At 41.6% G+C, this 20415-nt stretch overlaps 1 protein-coding gene across 2 annotated transcripts in view; it reads left to right on the forward strand.

Moving 5' to 3' along the window:
• The window catches only part of adgb (androglobin), a 117774-nt gene that overhangs the window by 37951 nt on the left and 59408 nt on the right, over positions 1–20415 (forward strand). For both annotated transcript variants that reach the window (XM_036985453.1, XM_036985454.1), the window contains exons 12-18: positions 103–187; positions 1177–1327; positions 10117–10159; positions 12968–13124; positions 13239–13302; positions 15006–15119; positions 18712–18820. In XM_036985453.1, the coding sequence (XP_036841348.1) occupies positions 103–187; positions 1177–1327; positions 10117–10159; positions 12968–13124; positions 13239–13302; positions 15006–15119; positions 18712–18820 (723 nt within the window). The remainder of the gene's footprint in view (positions 1–102; positions 188–1176; positions 1328–10116; positions 10160–12967; positions 13125–13238; positions 13303–15005; positions 15120–18711; positions 18821–20415) is intronic.

Raw genomic sequence — 20415 nt, forward strand, 5'->3', positions numbered from 1 at the left:
TCAGTACACTGAGATGAAAATAATTTTAATCTTAGAAAACTATAAACGGCAGTAGAAAAATAAAAAGTTGTACATCACAACACGCGTCGTTTCTCTGCACAGAGCCTGCGGTGGTGAAACCAGAGCAGTTCATCGAGATATCCAGCCCCTTCCTCAACTACAGGCTGTTGACCATGCCTGCTGAGATGTATGTACTCTACCATACACATTGGATTCATTCTGAATGGACAAATTGAAGCAGTCAGTGGAGTCTAACCAGACCAGTGTGCATGTGTGTGTGCAGCATAACCCATAGAGTAAGAGCATCTTGGCTCGGCTCTTTAGCAATGTGGGATGCCTCAGGCACAGACAGTTGCTGGACATAGTTATCTGTATGTCTCAGATACAGTGCCTTTTAAAAAGTATTCACACCCCTTGACTTTTTCCACATGTTGTTGTGTTACAGCTTGAGATTGTGTGTCACTGGCCTACACACAATACCCCATAATGTCAAAGTGGAATTATGTTTTTAGACATTTTTACAAATGTATTAAAAATGAAGAGCTGAAATGTCTCGAATCAATAAGTATTCAACCTCTTTGTTATGGCAAGCCTAAATAAGTTCAGGAGTAAAAATGTGCTTAATAAGTCATATAATAAGTGGCATAGAATCTGTGTCCAATAATAGTGTTTAACATGATTTTTGAATGACTGTCTAACCTCATCATGAAAATAATTTTGTCGCAACCAGGATATTGGATTTATTATTTGGATTATAATGAAGTGAAAATTACTAACTTTAGAAGCATTTTAGTTTTAAAATAATATGTTTATTTTAAAACGAATAATAATACTTTTTAAAATAATCCTGCAACAGGGTGATCAAATTATGATTCTACGCCTGTATGCTAAATGTTGTGTTGGTTTGTAACAGGTTCATTGACCTATCACTGTGGTTACAGTACCATATAATGTAGTCTGTCATTGTATGTTTTGACAGTGGGAATAACTGTGTTATACTGCCCATGGTGCGTGATGTGTATAGATCTACGATGCGTGTATTTGATATGACCTGTGTCTGTCTGTGTGTGTGAGTCATGTAGGTGATATGATATATGCGTGATGTTCCCATATGTGAATGATGTGTGTGTATATGATGCTTGTACATGATATGATGTGTATGACGTGTGTTCCAAGGGAGGCCCATCAGAGCAGTCACAGGAAGCGTGCATGCAGCTCCACGCTGGCGTCCTTCGCCGAGACAGAGGAGAGCGAGAGCCGTGGGGCCCCGGAGCCCAGTACTGCACAACACAGCATCAACTCACTGTACGAAGTGGACACAGCTGAGGTAGAATGGACACCACAGCCACTGAGCCACACCTGACCTGGTCCATGAGAGGGGGTCTAGAACATATATTTTCCCCCTAACACCATCAGAGATGTGTACAGTACTAGACTTCCTGCTTGATCTCTTGCTGTTAGTAAACACAAACTCATACACTGACCAAAAACATTAAGCCTTTAGTGGGTCATAGATCTCTCTCTGCTCTAGTCTCTCCCTCTGTCCTTTCTCCCTCCCTCCCTCCCTCCCTCTCATTCTGCTAGTCTGTTTAGGGTTCATCAGGGCAACTTCAGTTTCAGCGACAACGCAATACTCACGCGCCCCTGTCCCAATGTCACTTCTGCTGTCTCCCAGGCGACCGGTGACCAGGGGGAGATCTGTACTAAAGACGGAAAAAACAGATAGAGAGAAAGTCATATAAAGGGAGAGGTCGTATGTTCTGGCGATAAAAATGCAGCTCAATTAGATGGTAAGCCATCAGTGTCTATGTCTCCTAGGGGGTTCATTACACTTCACTCCTAGCTGCTGCCTGCTGCCACCACAAAAAATGCATTAATAATAAATCGCCCTCTTGCATAACGATAGCCAGTTATAGAGGGGTTAGCACTGTTTCGGCAGGGTCATTTGGTGCGTGTGTGTGTGTGCGTCTGTGTGCTCAGGGCCATATGTATTGTGAGGGTGTATTTCTATAATAAACCACCCAGCCTATCCTTAGTCCAACAGGCTGAAGTGAACCTTTGTGTCTCCCAAAGGTGACAATAACATGATCTCCCTAATAAGATGATCTCCATAATGCTCTGGACTACTGGGCACTCTCAGCTATTTTAAAGGAGAGCTGAAGTAGACTTTCCTATCAAAGAGCTGTTTTTACCCCAGGAATGCTAAGAATGTGGTTCACCACCTAAGCCCACTACAGTGACACAGCTTCAGCTTTACTACATGTCCCCATATCCCAGAATGCAACAGGCCCCATAATGCTGCAGTTTCGTCCATGTCACTGACCCCATTGAGCTACGAGCAATTCATGAATAAACTACTACAATGAACTTCTACATTTCACACAGTTCAGCTAATGTTGTCTTGAATTTTCCATGTCTTTCATTGCCGACACTTAGGGTAGGAAGTAGCTTAATAAAGGTTGAAAAGTGTGTCTTAAGACAACAGGCCAACTCTGGCTGACACTTGCTGCTGACAATTAAAGTCACTTCACGGTTGGATTGGAGTCGGCCCCATGAAGGATGTGATTGAAAGACCGTACCCGTGCAGGGTTCTCTGAAATCTAGAGCAAAAAAATACCCTGGCCTTAAATTATAAAATTGTTGTATTTATTACATAGTGGCGCAGTGCCACTCTTACATTCTTTGGGGAGAACTGTACCATGCCAACTGTAGGCCTGCAGCTGGAGGGAAAGAATATACTGTAGTTGTTTCTGTTCACGGTACCAAGGTTAATGTCATTTCGTTTCTATTTTTATTTTTTAAAGTTTAGTTTCAGTTATTTTTCAGATCTGATTGACTGTTTTTTATTTACTAAAGAATAAACGTTATTTCGTATTATATTTAGTTTCAATTAGAATTTTAGTGTTAGGGGCAGGAAGTAGCATATGCATGGGAGGCTGGGAGGCATTTATGTGTTTCATAGTTTGTGCTTTTTGGGGATGTCAGTTTTTGCCACTGTGGAGCAGTAATGCATAAGGTGACGGTCCGGTCATAGATTAGGTTAGGTTTAAAGGTAGACTCAGTGAGATACAGTGCCTTGCGAAAGTATTCGGCCCCCTTGAACTTTGCGACCTTTTGCCACATTTCAGGCTTCAAACATAAAGATATAAAACTGTATTTTTTTGTGAAGAATCAACAACAAATGGGACACAATCATGAAGTGGAACGACATTTATTTGATATTTCAAACTTTTTTAACAAATCAAAAACTGAAAAATTGGGCGTGCAAAATTATTCAGCCCCCTTAAGTTAATACTTTGTAGCGCCACCTTTTGCTGCGATTCCAGCTGTAAGTCGCTTGGGGTATGTCTCTATCAGTTTTGCACATCGAGAGACTGAATTTTTTTCCCATTCCTCCTTGCAAAACAGCTCGAGCTCAGTGAGGTTGGATGGAGAGCATTTGTGAACAGCAGTTTTCAGTTCTTTCCACAGATTCTCGATTGGATTCAGGTCTGGACTTTGACTTGGACATTCTAACACCTGGATATGTTTATTGTTGAACCATTCCATTGTAGATTTTGCTTTATGTTTTGGATCATTGTCTTGTTGGAAGACAAATCTCCGTCCCAGTCTCAGGTCTTTTGCAGACTCCATCAGGTTTTCTTCCAGAATGGTCCTGTATTTGGCTCCACCCATCTTCCCATCAATTTTAACCATCTTCCCTGTCCCTGCTGAAGAAAAGCAGGCCCAAACCATGATGCTGCCACCACCATGTTTGACAGTGGGGATGGTGTGTTCAGCTGTGTTGCTTTTACGCCAAACATAACGTTTTGCATTGTTGCCAAAAAGTTCAATTTTGGTTTCATCTGACCAGAGCACCTTCTTCCACATGTTTGGTGTGTCTCCCAGGTGGCTTGTGGCAAACTTTAAACAACACTTTTTATGGATATCTTTAAGAAATGGATTTCTTCTTGCCACTCTTCCATAAAGGCCAGATTTGTGCAATATACGACTGATTGTTGTCCTATGGAGAGAGTCTCCCACCTCAGCTGTAGATCTCTGCAGTTCATCCAGAGTGATCATGGGCCTCTTGGCTGCATCTCTGATCAGTCTTCTCCTTGTATGAGCTGAAAGTTTGGAGGGACGGCCAGGTCTTGGTAGATTTGCAGTGGTCTGATACTCCTTCAATTTCAATATTATCGCTTGCACAGTGCTCCTTGGGATGTTTAAAGCTTGGGAAATATTTTTGTATCCAAATCCGGCTTTAAACTTCTTCACAACAGTATCTCGGACCTGCCTGGTGTGTTCCTTGTTCTTCATGATGCTCTCTGCGCTTTTAACGGACCTCTGAGACTATCACAGTGCAGGTGCATTTATACGGAGACTTGATTACACACAGGTGGATTGTATTTATCATCATTAGTCATTTAGGTCAACATTGGATCATTCAGAGATCCTCACTGAACTTCTGGAGAGAGTTTGCTGCACTGAAAGTAAAGGGGCTGAATAATTTTGCACGGCCAATTTTTCAGTTTTTGATTTGTTAAAAAAGTTTGAAATATCCAATAAATGTCGTTCCACTTCATGATTGTGTCCCACTTGTTGTTGATTCTTCACAAAAAAATGAAGTTTTATATCTTTATGTTTGAAGCCTGAAATGTGGCAAAAGGTCGCAAAGTTCAAGGGGGCCGAATTCTTTCGCAAGGCACTGTAACAGTGCCTTCAGAAAGTATTCAGAATCATTCAATTTTATCACATTTTGTTACTTTACAGATGTTGTTCTAAAATGGATTAAATAAAACAAATCCTCAGCAATCTACACACAGTACCCCATCATGACAAAGTGAAACACATGTGTTTTATACATTTGCAAAAATTCATAAAAATAAGTATTCAGACCCTTTTCTATGAGACTCGAAATTGAATTTGGGTACATCCTGTTTCCATTGATCATCCTTGAGATGTTTCTACAACTTGATTGGAGTCCAGCTGTGGTAAATTATATTGATTAGACATGATTTGTCTGAATCCTGGATTAGGAAGACCACCAAAAATTCAGAAATTTCCATCCCCAACTACAACATTTTCCACCAAGATCGAACTGCCAACGGGGGTGGAGTTAGCCTGCAGAGTTCTGTCATGCTATCCAGGTCTGTGCCCAAATAGTTTGAGCTTCTACTTTTAAAACTTCACCTTTCCAGATATGTCTCTCACTGTTGCCGCTTGTTATAAACCCCCCTCAGCCCTCAGCTGTAAATTAATTGCCCCCCATTTATCTTCAGAATTTGTACTGTTAGGTGACCTAAACCGGCCATCCTGAAATCTAAACTAGATGCCCTCAATCTCACATAAATTATCAGGTACAACCCTAAATCCATAAACACAGGCACCCTCATAGATATCATCCTGACCAACCTGCCCTATAAATACACCTCTGCTTTTTCAACCAGGATCTCAGCGATCACTGCCTCATTGTCTGCATCCGTAATGGGTCCGCCGTCAAACGACCACCCCTCATCACTGTCAAACGCTCCCTAAAACACTTCAGCAGGCAGGCCTTTCTAATCGACCTGACCCGGGTATCCTGGAAGAGTATTGACCTCATTCCGTCAGTAGAGGATGCCTGGTTATTCTTTAAAAGTGCTTTCCACACCATCTTAAATAAGCATGCCCTATTCAAAAAAAAAATGAACTAAAAACAGACATAGCCCTTGGTTCACTCCAGACCTGACTGCTCTTGACCAGCACAAAACATCCTGTGGCGTACTGTATTAGCATGGAATAGCCCCTGCAACTTTTCAGGGAAGTTAGGAACCAATCAACACAGGCAGTTGGGAAAGCAAAGGCTACCTTTCTCAAACAGAAATTTGCATCCTGTAGCACAAACTCCAAACAGTTCTGGGACACTGTAATTTCCATGGAGAATAAGAGCAGCTGCCCACTGCACTGCGGCTAGGAAACACTGTCACCACCGATTAAAAAATCTGGACCCCTACAAATAGCTGGGCTAGACAATCTGGACCCTCTTTCTAAAATGATCCGCCGCAATTTTTGCAACCCCTATTGCTGGCCTGTTCAACCTCTCTTTCGCATCGTCTGAGATCCCTAAAGATTGGAAAGCTGCCGCGGTCATCCCCCTCTTCAAAAGGTGTGACACTCTAGACCCAAACTGTTAGAGACCTATATCTATCCTACCCTGCATTTCTAAAGTCTTTGAAAGCCAAGTTAACAAACAGATCACCGACCATTTCGAATCCCACCATACCTTTTCCGCTATGCAATCTTGTTTCCGAGCTGGTTTCCGAGCTGGTTTCCAAGCTGGTGCACCTCAGCCACACTCAAGGTCCTAAACGATATCATAACCACCATCGATAAAAGACAATACTGTGCAGCCGTCTTCATCGACCTGGCCAAGGCTTTCGACTCCGTCAATCACCATATTTTTATCGCCAGACTCAACAGCCTTGGTTCCTCAAATGACTGCCTCGCCTGGTTCACCAACTACTTCTCAGATAGAGTTCAGTGTGTCAAATTGGAGGGCCTGTTGTCCGGAACTCTGGCAGTCTCTATGGGGGTGCCACAGGGTTCAATTATCGGGCCGATTATTTTCTCTGTACACATCAATGATGTCGCTCTTGCTGCTGGTGATTCTGTGATCCACCTCTACGCAGACGACACCATTCTGTATACTTCTGGCCCTTCTTTGGACACTGTGTTAACAAACCTCCAGACGAGCTTCAATGCCATACAACACTCCTTCCGTGGTCTCCAACTGCTCTTAAGTGCAAGCAAGACGAAATGCAACCTCTTCAACTGATCGCTGCCCACACCTGCCCGCCCATCCAGCATCACTACTCTGGACGGTTCTGACTTAAAATATGTGGACAACTACAAATACCTATGTGTCTGGTTAGACTGTAAACTCTCCTTTCAGACTCGCAGCTTATGGCTGCAGGGGCAGTATTGAGTAGCTTGGATGAAAGGTGCCCAGAGTAAACGGCCTGCTCCTCAGTCTCAGTTGCTAATATATGCATATTATTATTACTATTGGATAGAAAACACTCTGACGTTTCTAAAACTGTTTGAATGATGTCTGTGAGTATAACAGAACTCATATGGCAGGCAAAAACTTGAGAAGAAATCCAAACAGGAAGTGAGAAATCTGAGGTTGGTCGTTTTTAAACCCAGGCCCTATTTAATTCACAGTGGGATATGGATGAAGTTGCACTTCCTAGGGCTTCCACGAGATGTCAACCGTCTTTAGAAACTTGAATGAGGCTTCTACTGTGTTGTGGGCCTGAATAAGAGCTGAATGAGTCAGGTTACTGGCAGAGAGCCATTTCCTGGTCACGCGCATTCCACATGATATCGACCTGCGTTCCATTGCTTCTCTAGACAAAAAGGAATTCTCCTGTTGGAACTTTATTGAAGATTTATGATAACACCCTAAAGATTGATTCTATACTTAGTTTGAAATGTTTCTTCGACCTGTAATATAACTTTTTGAAATTTTTGTCAGAAGTTATGCGGGACCTGCACGAGCGTTTGGATATCTGTACCTAACGCGCTAACAAATGTAGCTACTTGGACATAAATAATGGCCATTATCGAAAAAATCAAGCATGTATTGTGGAACTAGGATTCCTGGGAGTGCATTCTGATGAAGATCATCAAAGGTAAGGGAATATTTATATATTTATAATGTGGCTTCTGTTGACTCCAACATGGCGGAAACTTTTATTATTATTTGTATTATGTTTCAAGCAATGGTTGCATGTCACGTCATTGACTGTGCAGTCGGCACCAGACTGCTATATCGTGATGTGGTTAGATGATACATGTAATACCTATGTAAACGTTGTTTTGGAGTCAAAGATGCAATTATTTTGAGAAACTAAAACTATTAATGGAAAAACAATTTAGTAAACTGAAATAAAAAAAATTGAGAAACAAACTATTTCAGTTTACTAAATCATTTTTTCATGAATAGTTTTAGTTTCAGTTTACTGTAATAACCTCGCTGACCACTACTAGCATATAGTCACTGGTATGGACCCTGTGGTCAGGAAAACCAAGGGATTGTCGTGTGATAACTCCCGACTAAGGGCTGTTCTTAGGCCCGAGGCGAAGCCGAAATATGTTGGCAACCGTTATTAAACTTTGTTTTGCATACTTGAAATATTTACCTGAATTCCTTACCCACCCTACTAAATGTTTCACAACTGAAACATTGTGAACAAGTCACAGTAAAGGGAGGTTCATGCACAGTACTGATCCATTTGATTAAACTTGTATTTGCATACCAAATTAACAAAATATTAAGAAAACAATCCTGATTTTTCAGAACTGTAAAATGCTCAATGTTGATTATATGAATCTGAAATGTGTTAATTGATTGAATTACTTATGCATCTTACTCATTGTGTTGTTAGATGTTTAAATAATCACTTTACCTTTCTGTATTTTGGCAAAATAACAGGCGTTTTGGTGTCAAGTGCCAGCCTTGATGCATATAACTTGTTTTAGGATAGACATTGTCATTGAAAGCTTCCACCATTTAATAAAAGTAGCGAACCTTGGTGGGGATTCCTGTGGGTTGGGAGGGATCAGTACAATGATTAGAGAGCATAGTCTCCTTCAAATTGGGTTGCCTATGGTTTGTAAACCAAAGACTAAGGTAGTATCCAGGAGCCCAGACCAAGCTTTATACTAGGACATTGGTCCCAAGATCCAGACCAAGACCCAGTGAGTTGAGAACATGACAAGCTAAAGACTGAATTAATGTGGTCTTGAGTGGTCTCAAGATCAAGAGTCCATGGGCCCTTTCTTCAAGTAGAGTAAACTTGAGTACAGTACAGTCTCTATGGTGTCAACTGTTTCGGTTATGACCGTTTCCGTTTGGACAATCTTGTCTTATTTTGGACTTTAAAGTATCCCCATAGCTAACATATGGCTGGTTATCATTCATTTGGACAGCAAACACATATTTTAGTCCCAAAATCGTACTTCACATATTTATTGAAATATTAGATGTTTGGTAGAGACACTTCTAAAAAATACAAAAAATACATGAAGATTTACCGACTTTCTCACAAATTTTCTCCAAAATGTAAGCAGACGGGTAACTCACCATGTGGCCATGCTGGAGAAGTGTGCAATCCCATCACCTGGTGATATGTGCAGGGGTGTGGCTTAAATCACATTAATTCTACAGTATTTTAATGTATCTGTTTCAGTAGTGAGATCAATATCTTCCAAGGTAATAATAGAACAACTCACAATGTTCTATTGAAATAATTGTAAAAAAATAAATAAATAATGATTTGCTTTATTTTCAAACATGTTTGGGACAGGCACCTCTCAATAGAAATAGGTGTATAAACAATGACTTAGTACAATATTTAATTTAACAAATGATTTGTTATTGCCTTTGAATTAGAATGTATCATGATGTAAATAAATATCCTTAGTTTGGAGACTTAACTGTTTTTTTAAATAGCTTTTTTGGGGTGGGACTTTCAATTTGCACCACTTCTGTAGAATCATCCAGTGCCCTATCGGCCCTGGTCAAAAGTAGTGCTCTATGTAGTGAATAGGGTGCCATTTCCGATTCAGCCCCTCTACAGTATGTCTTAATTAGCTTGTTGAGAGGAACACGACATGTAAGTGTTTTCATAATCCCTGGAACAGTTTCATAATCCCTGGAACTGAGAAACATGCTCTGGTACACAACACAATGCCTCTGCCCTCTACATCTGTTAACAAGCTAAGTAACATGATTACAGTCCACATGCAGTGTTCATCTAGCTGGGGAGGAAGGAGTCCCCTTGCCTTGTCACATTAAAGTATGTCTGCCTGGTGTTCCCGTGCCAGATAGCTCTCTGGCTCTCACGCTCTCTCTCTCACGCGCTCTCTCTCTCTCTCTGCAGTTCAGTTGGGATAGGAGGATTACTACAGGCATCTACTATATAGACCCTCTGCTGCTCAACTGTGACATGCCTTTCTGCTTCTCTCTGTTTCTCTCTCTCTCTCTCTCTCTCTCTCTCTCTCTCTCTCTCTCTCTCTCTCTCTCCTTGCCTCTTACTCTACCCCAATGTTTAACTGGTTCTTTCTCCCCCCATCTCTCTATCCCTTTAGGTTATAGCAGATGACAAGAAGAAGGATGACAATACAACCACTGGTAAAGGCTATCTCAATTTCTACCCAACCACACCACACAGTACATACATCACATAATACTACAATGCTATACACTGAATCGGATTCATTGCTTTCACTGAAAGTGACAATAACATATTGTGAAAACCAACCTATATTTCATTAATGGTACTGTAAGAAGTGCATCCATTTATTTGATGGTGGTTTGTAAAGCTGCGGTATGTCACTATTAGTGTGATGTACAGATGTGTTTAGGAGCCGTGTGTCTCCCCCCCCCCCCCCCCCCCCTCCCATCCTCTTCCCCCCTTCACTACCCTCCCTCCTTGGCTGAGACTCTTTGAGGATGCTTCTGGAGTTATGCTTTATCACAACCGTCCAATTATCCAGCCTCCCTCTTCCCCTCTTTTCGTTGCTTGGTAACACCTGCCATTGGAGTAACAGGATGACCATTGCTCAGTACGGCGCTTTGCCTATATCCCTATGTAGCACCACAGGGATCATCTTCTCTTTGAGTGGAACTTCACTGAAATATGATCACTGATATGTATGTTTACATGGAAGCATTATGTGGGAGTGAGCAGTGTTGATCTGAGTCTCCTGAATATATGTTAATGTATGGGCCCCAGATGCCACATGGCCTACTGTAGATCAGCACAGACCAATTCCCCTATGAGTCACTAGAAAAACACTGCTATTTATATTTAATAGCAACACTTTATCTCTAAGCCATAAAATGTGTCATAAAAAAATCCAGCTGATACTTATTAATTTCCTTAGTTTTGGGGTTTAATTTGTAAAGGCTTCAAATGTTGCTATAGGCATTGATTATGTTTGATGTACTGTACAGTTCATGATTAGTTATCATGCACTTTGTTTGATCTACTGTTCAGTTCATGATTAGCTCTCATGCACTTTGATTGTTTGATCTACTGTACAGTTCATGAATAGCTCTCATGCACTTTGATTGTTTGATCTACTGTTCAGTTCATGAATAGCTCTCATGCACTTTGATTATGTTGGATCTACTGTACAGTTTATGAATAGCTTGCATGTACTTTGATTATGTTTGATATACTGTACAGTTCATGAATAGCTCTCATGCACTTTGATTGTTTGATCTACTGTACAGTTCATGAATAGCTCGCATTTGCTTTGATTACAGTTGAAGTCGGAAGTTTACACACACCTTAGCCAAATACATTTAAACTCAGTTTTTCATAATTCCTGACATTTAATCCTAGTAAAAATTCCCTGTCTTAGGTTAGTTGGGATCACCACTTTATTTTAAGAATGTGAAATGTCAGAATAATAGTAGAGAATGATTTAGTTAATCTTTTATTTATTTCATCACATTCCCAGTAGGTCAGAAGTTTACATATACTCAATTAGTATTTGGTAGCATTGCCTTTAAATTGTTTAACTTGGGTCAAAGGCTTCGGGTATCCTTCCACAAGCTTCCCACAATATGTCGGGTGAATTTTGGCCCATTCCTCCTGACAGAGCCGGTGTAACTGAGTCAGGTTTGTAGGCCTCCTTGCTCTCACACGCCTTTTAATTTCTGTCCACAAATTGTCTCTAGGATTAAGGTCAGGGCTTTGTGATGGCCACTCCAATACCTTGACTTTGTTGTCCTTAAGCCATTTTGCCACAGCTTTGGAAGTATGCTCAGGTCATTGTCCATTTGGAAGACCCATTTGTGACCAAGCTTTAACTTTCTGACTGATGTCTTGAGATGTTGCTTCAATATATCCACATAATTTTCTTCCTCAAGATGTCATCTATTTTGTGAAGTGCACTAGTCTTTCCTGCAGCAAAGCACCGCCACAACATGATGCTGTCACCCCCGTGCTTCATGTTTGGGATGGTGTTCTTCGGCTTGCAAGCCTCCCCCTTTTTCCTCCAAACATAACGATGGTTATTATGGCCAAACAGTTCTATTTTTGTTTCATCAGACCAGAGGACATTTCTCAAAACTACAATCTTTGTCCCATGTGCAGTTGCAAACTGTAGTCTGGATTTTTTATGGCGGTTTTGGAGCAGTGACTTCTTCCTTGCTGAACGGCCTTTCAGGTTATGTCGATATAGGACTCATTTTCCTGTGGATATAGATACTTGTGTACCTGTTTACTCCAGCATCTTCACAAGGTCCTTTGCTGTTGTTCTGGGATTGATTTGCACTTTTTACACAAAAGTACGTTCATCTCTAGGAGACAGAGATGAGACAGTCTCCTTTCTGAGTGGTATGACGGCTGCGTGGTCTCATGGTGTTTATACTTGCGTACTGTTGTTTGTACAGATGAACGTGGTACCTTCAGGCATTTGGAAATTGCTCCCAAGGATGAACCAGTCTTGTGGAGGTCTCCAATTTTTTTTCTGTGGTCTTTGCTGATTTCTTTTGATTTTCCCATGATGTCAAGCAAAGAGGCACTGAGTTTGAAGGTAGGCCTTGAAATACATCCATAGGTACACCTCCAATTGACTCAAATGATGTCAATTAGCCTATTTGTGTCATGCACAAAGTAGATGTCCTAACCGACTTGCCAAAACTATAGTTTGTTAACAAGAAATTTGTGGGGTGGTTGAAAAACAAGTTTTTAATGACTCGAACCTAAGTGTATGTAAACTTCCGAATTCAACTGTATGTTTGATCTACTGTACAGTTCATGAATAACTCTCATATACTTTCTAGCTCACAATAATATAGATCAAAAGCAGCTCACCAATCAATTCTATAGCTTTTACACAAAGCTTTCTCATCATGATCTGTGTCAGTTTGTGATGCTCTCTAACATTTCAGCAATAGTCACTTTGTGACCTGTCCTCTCTGCAGATCAGGAGCTGTGTGAGACTGCCCCAGCCACAGAGCGGTCCAAACAGGCTAAGGAGCCCAGCCCGGCGCTGCTGAAGTCTCAGGATTTGTTCGTTTCTGAGAAGCCGATGTTACAGGAGTCCTGGGTAGACCTGGATGACTTCTCCAAGTGCTTCCAGTAAGACCCATTGGTTTATAGCTATGTGGTACTGTATTTCTATGGCTCTGAAGACCACTGCTCTTTGTCTTACAGTCCAAGGGGTTGATTCAAAATACTGGTTTGTTTTTTCAGGACACTTGTGGTTTTCCACAAGCCAAACACGTATCCAAACCATTTCCAGAAATCCCATTTCAAGGTAAATGTATTCCTAAGTAAGGTCTAAGCTTTTTTTCAATGATATCAACTATCCTAACATATGGAATTGTTTTAGGATATTAATAAAATAGATTTTGTATTTTAGGACCCCTGTAGGTATACAAAATATTTATACAACAGGTGGGTCTATTCCTGAATGCTGATTGGTTAAAACCGCATTCCAGCCAGTGTCTATTCCACAAGTTGCCACCGGCTAAATCTATGGCGTTAAAATGCCTATTTACTCTGTTCCATCTGACTGCGCAATCCACTGTCTCATCAGCCCAACCAGGCAATTTATAAACTTGACCTTCACTACAAAAAGCATCTAGACATTATCTCACATTTCTTTTAGACTAACATTTAGTTTTCAACAGCGGAGATTTGTATAAACCTTGCTGTCTGTCTCTCTGACATTTGCAACATTGTTTCAATATTGAAATTCGATCTCCTGCTATCCCATAGTACTGAACGTGTTGGGACGAGGCAGGCAGGCAGTGTTTCTCAACTAGTCATGAATCATGAAATCATGAATCAGCTGACATTATTTTTATGGATATATATATTTTTTTAAAGTAAAAATATATATATTTAAATGAAACACTCTTTCCAGCCTTCCAGTTTGAAGTGAATGTGTTACTGTAGCCGTGTTGTTGGCTAGTTCCTCTGAACAACAGTGTTCTGACGAGTGAGCACATTTTCTATGCCAGGTGAAATCGCGCCTCATTAGCTCATTGTTCTGGATGTTTCCAAATAAATGTCACTAGAAAACAGCTTAAACAAATGCAAATGCTGTTACTGTTGTTATTCTGGCTGCACTTTTTGATGTGACTGTAAATTAGCTGTAGCTGGTTAACTAGCAAGCAAGAGATGAGAACGTTGACGGCCAGTATAGTACACATGTTGCACATTTAGGACGAACTACTGGGTCGCTCGCGTCCATAGATACAGAACAAAAAAGACTGAACAACTGGGTCACGTCTCTAGAAACCCTAGATTTGTGTCGGGACATCTTGTGGAAGGATGAAATCGTATGAATAAATGAATCAAAATAAAGTTTTTAATGTCAATTATTTTATACAACATAACAAGTGGAAACATTATTTTATGAAACATTGAATTTGCCCTAACTGCTATGAGCCCATAGAAACAGATTGAATAACACAGAACTACATGGCAAAAAAGATGATTCAGAAAGAATTATGGTTTGACGGAAAAAATCTATAAATGTGTATTATGTTCTATGTAGAAAAAATAACATTCACTTCCAGTCATTTTTACTGCACAGTCATTTTGTAGGGTGTTGGGACGGTGGCGTCTTTGCTTCCCATGCGGCTTCTGAACGTCATAAAACAGTACATGTTCGTGACAGACTAAGCTTTTCAGAATGGGATCGTAATAGTTCGCAGCTCAAACCGTTCAAAGTTTACAGACTTTTGTTTTCCTGAGCGAAAGCATTCTGAAGATCCTCTCTCGTCTCACAAAAAACACTCTACCGCTGCTCCCAGCCATCCCAAAGGCTAATGGCTGACATCGGCGGGCTCAGTTGATTGAGACACACCCAATGCAAAAAATGCCCAAAATTATTTAGCTCAAACACAGATTTTTATTGATAAGAGATTTAAGGGCATCCATACAATACATGGAGTGAAAACGGTGTGATAGTGTTGAGAAATGGAATGACCTCCCTGATTTTGTCATCAGAGCACCATCTCCTCCAAAGTGTCATCCGTGGCTCTGAACTGCCCTGTAGGCTCCACCCACTCTGCTGCTACACCTGTACGCCACCCAGGCTCCTCTGCTGCTGCACATATTCAGGTACAATACAAGCCTGTACAGCTACACCTGTACAGCTACACCTGTATGCCACCCAGGCTCCTCTGCTGCTGCACATATTCAGGTACAATACAAGCCTGTACAGCTACACCTGTACAGCTACACCTGTATGCCACCCAGGCTCCTCTGCTGCTGCACATATTCAGGTACAATACAAGCCTGTACAGCTACACCTGTACAGCTACACCTGTGTATGCCACCCAGGCTCCTCTGCTGCTGCACATACAGTGCCTTGCGAAAGTATTCGGCCCCCTTGAACTTTGCGACCTTTTGCCACATTTCAGGCTTCAAACATAAAGATATAAAACTGTATTTTTTTGTGAAGAATCAACAACAAGTGGGACACAATCATGAAGTGGAACGACATTTATTGGATATTTCAAACTTTTTTAACAAATCAAAAACTGAAAAATTGGCCGTGCAAAATTATTCAGCCCCTTTACTTTCAGTGCAGCAAACTCTCTCCAGAAGTTCAGTGAGGATCTCTGAATGATCCAATGTTGACCTAAATGACTAATGATGATAAATACAATCCACCTGTGTGTAATCAAGTCTCCGTATAAATGCACCTGCACTGTGATAGTCTCAGAGGTCCGTTAAAAGCGCAGAGAGCATCATGAAGAACAAGGAACACACCAGGCAGGTCCGAGATACTGTTGTGAAGAAGTTTAAAGCCGGATTTGGATACAAAAATATTTCCCAAGCTTTAAACATCCCAAGGAGCACTGTGCAAGCGATAATATTGAAATTGAAGGAGTATCAGACCACTGCAAATCTACCAAGACCTTAACCAAAATTGAACTTTTTGGCGTAAAAGCAACACAGCTCATCACCCTGAACACACCATCCCCACTGTCAAACATGGTGGTGGCAGCATCATGGTTTGGGCCTGCTTTTCTTCAGCAGGGACAGGGAAGATGGTTAAAATTGATGGGAAGATGGGTGGAGCCAAATACAGGACCATTCTGGAAGAAAACCTGATGGAGTCTGCAAAAGACCTGAGACTGGGACGGAGATTTGTCTTCCAACAAGACAATGATCCAAAACATAAAGCAAAATCTACAATGGAATGGTTCAACAATAAACATATCCAGGTGTTAGAATGTCCAAGTCAAAGTCCAGACCTGAATCCAATCGAGAATCTGTGGAAAGAACTGAAAACTGCTGTTCACAAATGCTCTCCATCCAACCTCACTGAGCTCGAGCTGTTTTGCAAGGAGGAATGGGAAAAAATTTCAGTCTCTCGATGTGCAAAACTGATAGAGACATACCCCAAGCGACTTACAGCTGGAATCGCAGCAAAAGGTGGCGCTACAAAGTATTAACTTAAGGGGGCTGAATAATTTTGCACGCCCAATTTTTCAGTTTTTGATTTGTTAAAAAAGTTTGAAATATCAAATAAATGTCGTTCCACTTCATGATTGTGTCCCACTTGTTGTTGATTCTTCACAAAAAAATACAGTTTTATATCTTTATGTTTGAAGCCTGAAATGTGGCAAAAGGTCGCAAAGTTCAAGGGGGCCGAATACTTTCGCAAGGCACTGTATTCAGGCACAATACAAACCTGTACAGCTACACCTGTACGCCACCCAGGCTCCTCTGCTGCTGCATTTATTCAGGTACAATTACAAGCCTGTACAGCTACACCTGTATGCCACCCAGGCTCCTCTGCTGCTGCACATATTCAGGTACAATACAATACAAACAAATACAATACAAACCTGTACGCCTGTACAGCTACACCTGTACAGCTACACCTGTACGCCACCCAGGCTCCTCTGCTGCTGCACATATTAGGGTACAATACAAGCCTGTACAGCTACACCTTACTGTAACATCCATTCTATTCAGGCACAATAACCATCCATGCCCCTTTAACTTCACTGTGTCTGCCGCGCTAAATACTAAATACAGGGGGCAAAAATACCATGCTGCATCCTGTATCCAGTAATATCTTATTTCTACCTCTATCATTGGCATGTGTACTGTGTTTGTCAAACTCAAAGCTTCTTTAAATTGTACGGAGCTATCTCTCCTTCCACTATACATGCATGCTTTGACACACTCCCGCCTGCCCAATCTGCCTTCCCTGTCGCACAGCCACACCTCACAGCGCCCTCTGCTGTTGTGCTTCCACAGGTACACTTTCTCTACTGATGGACTCTACTGTCCAGCGCACTGCACTGCACCTGAGATTTCTATCAGCCCACAGTGTTAGGACTGCAGCCACCCTCTCTGGTGGCTTGTGTGTGTGTGCATGTGGGATTGAGAAGGAGCGTTTGACTCCTTTCATCCCAGGCACGTCTGTATCGCTCGCTCTTTATCTGTCTTTTTCTCTGTCTTTAGCTCTGTGGCTCTCTGTCCTTTCATACTCCCATCTCCTTTCTTATTCCTTATGTTGCCGCCTTGCATGCTTTCTCTCTCTCTCTCTCCCTCCCTCTCTCTCTCTCTCTCTCTCTCTCTCTCTCTCTCTCTCTCTCTCTCATTTTTTTATATATATATATATATATATATATATATATATATATATACACTGCTCAAAAAAATAAAGGGAACACTAAAATAACACATCCTAGATCTGAATGAATGAAATATTCTTAATAAATACTTTTTTCTTTACATAGTTGAATGTCCTTACAACAAAATCACACAAAAATGATCAATGGAAATCAAATTTATCAACCCATGGAAGTCTGGACTTGGAGTCACACTCAAAATTAAAGTGGAAAACCACACTACAGGCTGATCCAACTTTGATGTAATGTCCTTAAAACAAGTCAAAATGAGGCTCAGTAGTGTGTGTGGCCTCCATGTGCCTGTATGACCTCCCTACAACGCCTGGGCATGCTCCTGATGAGGTGGCGGATGGTCTCCTGAGGGATCTCCTCCCAGACCTGGACTAAAGTATCCGCCAACTCCTGGAGTCTGTGGTGCAACGTAGCGTTGGTGGATGGAGTGAGACATGATGTCCCAGATGTGCTCAATTGGATTCAGGTCTGGGGAACGGGCGGGCCAGTCCCTAGCATCAATGCCTTCCTCTTGCAGGAACTGCTGACACACTCCAGCCACATGAGGTCTAGCATTGTCTTGCATTAGGAGGAACCCAGGGCCAACCACACCAGCATGTCGGTACCTAATGGCAGTCAGGCTATCTCTGGCGAGCACATGGAGGGCTGGGCGGCCCCCTAAAGAAATGCCACCCCACACCATGACTGACCCACCGCCAAACCGTCATGCTGGAGGATGTTGCAGGCAGCCGAACGTTCTCCACGGCGTCTCCAGACTGTCAGATCTGTCACATGTGCTCAGTGTGAACCTGCTCTCATCTGTGAAGAGCACAGAGCGCCAGTGGCGAATTTGCCAAACTTGGTGTTCCCTGGCAAATTGTGTTGTTTAAGTGTTCCCTTTTTTTTTTGGAGCAGTGTGTGTATATATATATATATATATATATATATATATATATATATATATATATATATATATATATATCCCCTTCTCTCTCTCCCCCCTCTTTTCCTTCTCCTCCCCTCCATACTGATGAGTGTAGCTTGGTGCTGTCTGTGTGTTTCTCCAGTCTCCAGATGAGAAGGGCTCTCACTACCTGTTGGTGGACAGCTTGCAGCCTTCCCACATCCTCATCAGCTTCTCTGCTTTGGTACACTGGGGAGAGACAGCCGATGAGAGTAAGGGCATAACATACAAAAACACCCACATGCATGGGCGTACACACACACTCACCATATGCTCATGCGCGCACACACAGGTATGCAGCATACACACACACACTGGGACATGCACACACCATGCGCATACCACAGACACATGTTTATATCTCACTCAAACATCATGCACAGACAAACCACTTACAAACACGCACATGGTGTGCACGTTTCATAATACAATGAACACCGCACCCATCTACACACCCTCATACTCATCCACTCAATTACAATCCACTCAATTACAAACATCCTAACAACAGAAAGAGTACACTATATATATATATATATATATATATATATATATATGTATATGTGTGTGTGTGTGTATATATATATAGATATACAGTGCCTTGCGAAAGTATTCGGCCCCCTTGAACTTTGTGACCTTTTGCCACATTTCAGGCTTCAAACATAAAGATATAAAACTGTATTTTTTTGTGAAGAATCAACAACAAGTGGGACACAATCATGAAGTGGGACAACATTTATTGGATATTTCAAACTTTTTTAACAAATCAAAAACTGAAAAATTGGGCGTGCAAAATTATTCAGCCCCCTTAAGTTAATACTTTGTAGCGCCACCTTTTGCTGCGATTACAGCTGTAAGTTGCTTGGGGTATGTCTCTATCAGTTTTGCACATCGAGAGACTGAAATTTTTTCCCATTCCTCCTTGCAAAACAGCTCGAGCTCAGTGAGGTTGGATGGAGAGCATTTGTGAACAGCAGTTTTCAGTTCTTTCCACAGATTCTCGATTGGATTCAGGTCTGGACTTTGACTTGGCCATTCTAACACCTGGATATGTTTATTTTTGAACCATTCCATTGTAGATTTTGCTTTATGTTTTGGATCATGTTTTGTCTTGTTGGAAGACAAATCTCCGTCCCAGTCTCAGGTCTTTTGCAGACTCCATCAGGTTTTCTTCCAGAATGGTCCTGTATTTGGCTCCATCCATCTTCCCATTAATTTTAACCATCTTCCCTGTCCCTGCTGAAGAAAAGCAGGCCCAAACCATGATGCTGCCACCACCATGTTTGACAGTGGGGATGGTGTGTTCAGCTGTGTTGCTTTTACGCCAAACATAACGTTTTGCATTGTTGCCAAAAAGTTCAATTTTGGTTTCATCTGACCAGAGCACCTTCTTCCACATGTTTGGTGTGTCTCCCAGGTGGCTTGTGGCAAACTTTAAACGACACTTTTTATGGATATCTTTAAGAAATGGCTTTCTTCTTGCCACTCTTCCATAAAGGCCAGATTTGTGCAATATACGACTGATTGTTGTCCTATGGACAGAGTCTCCCACCTCAGCTGTAGATCTCTGCAGTTCATCCAGAGTGATCATGGGCCTCTTGGCTGCATCTCTGATCAGTCTTCTCCTTGTATGAGCTGAAAGTTTAGAGGGACGGCCAGGTCTTGGTAGATTTGCAGTGGTCTGATACTCCTTCCATTTCAATATTATCGCTTGCACAGTGCTCCTTGGGATGTTTAAAGCTTGGGAAATCTTTTTGTATCCAAATCCGGCTTTAAACTTCTTCACAACAGTATCTCGGACCTGCCT

The sequence above is a fragment of the Oncorhynchus mykiss genome, chromosome 8 (genome assembly GCF_013265735.2).
Source record: "Oncorhynchus mykiss isolate Arlee chromosome 8, USDA_OmykA_1.1, whole genome shotgun sequence".
In the NCBI taxonomy this organism is placed as follows: Eukaryota; Metazoa; Chordata; class Actinopteri; order Salmoniformes; family Salmonidae; genus Oncorhynchus; species Oncorhynchus mykiss.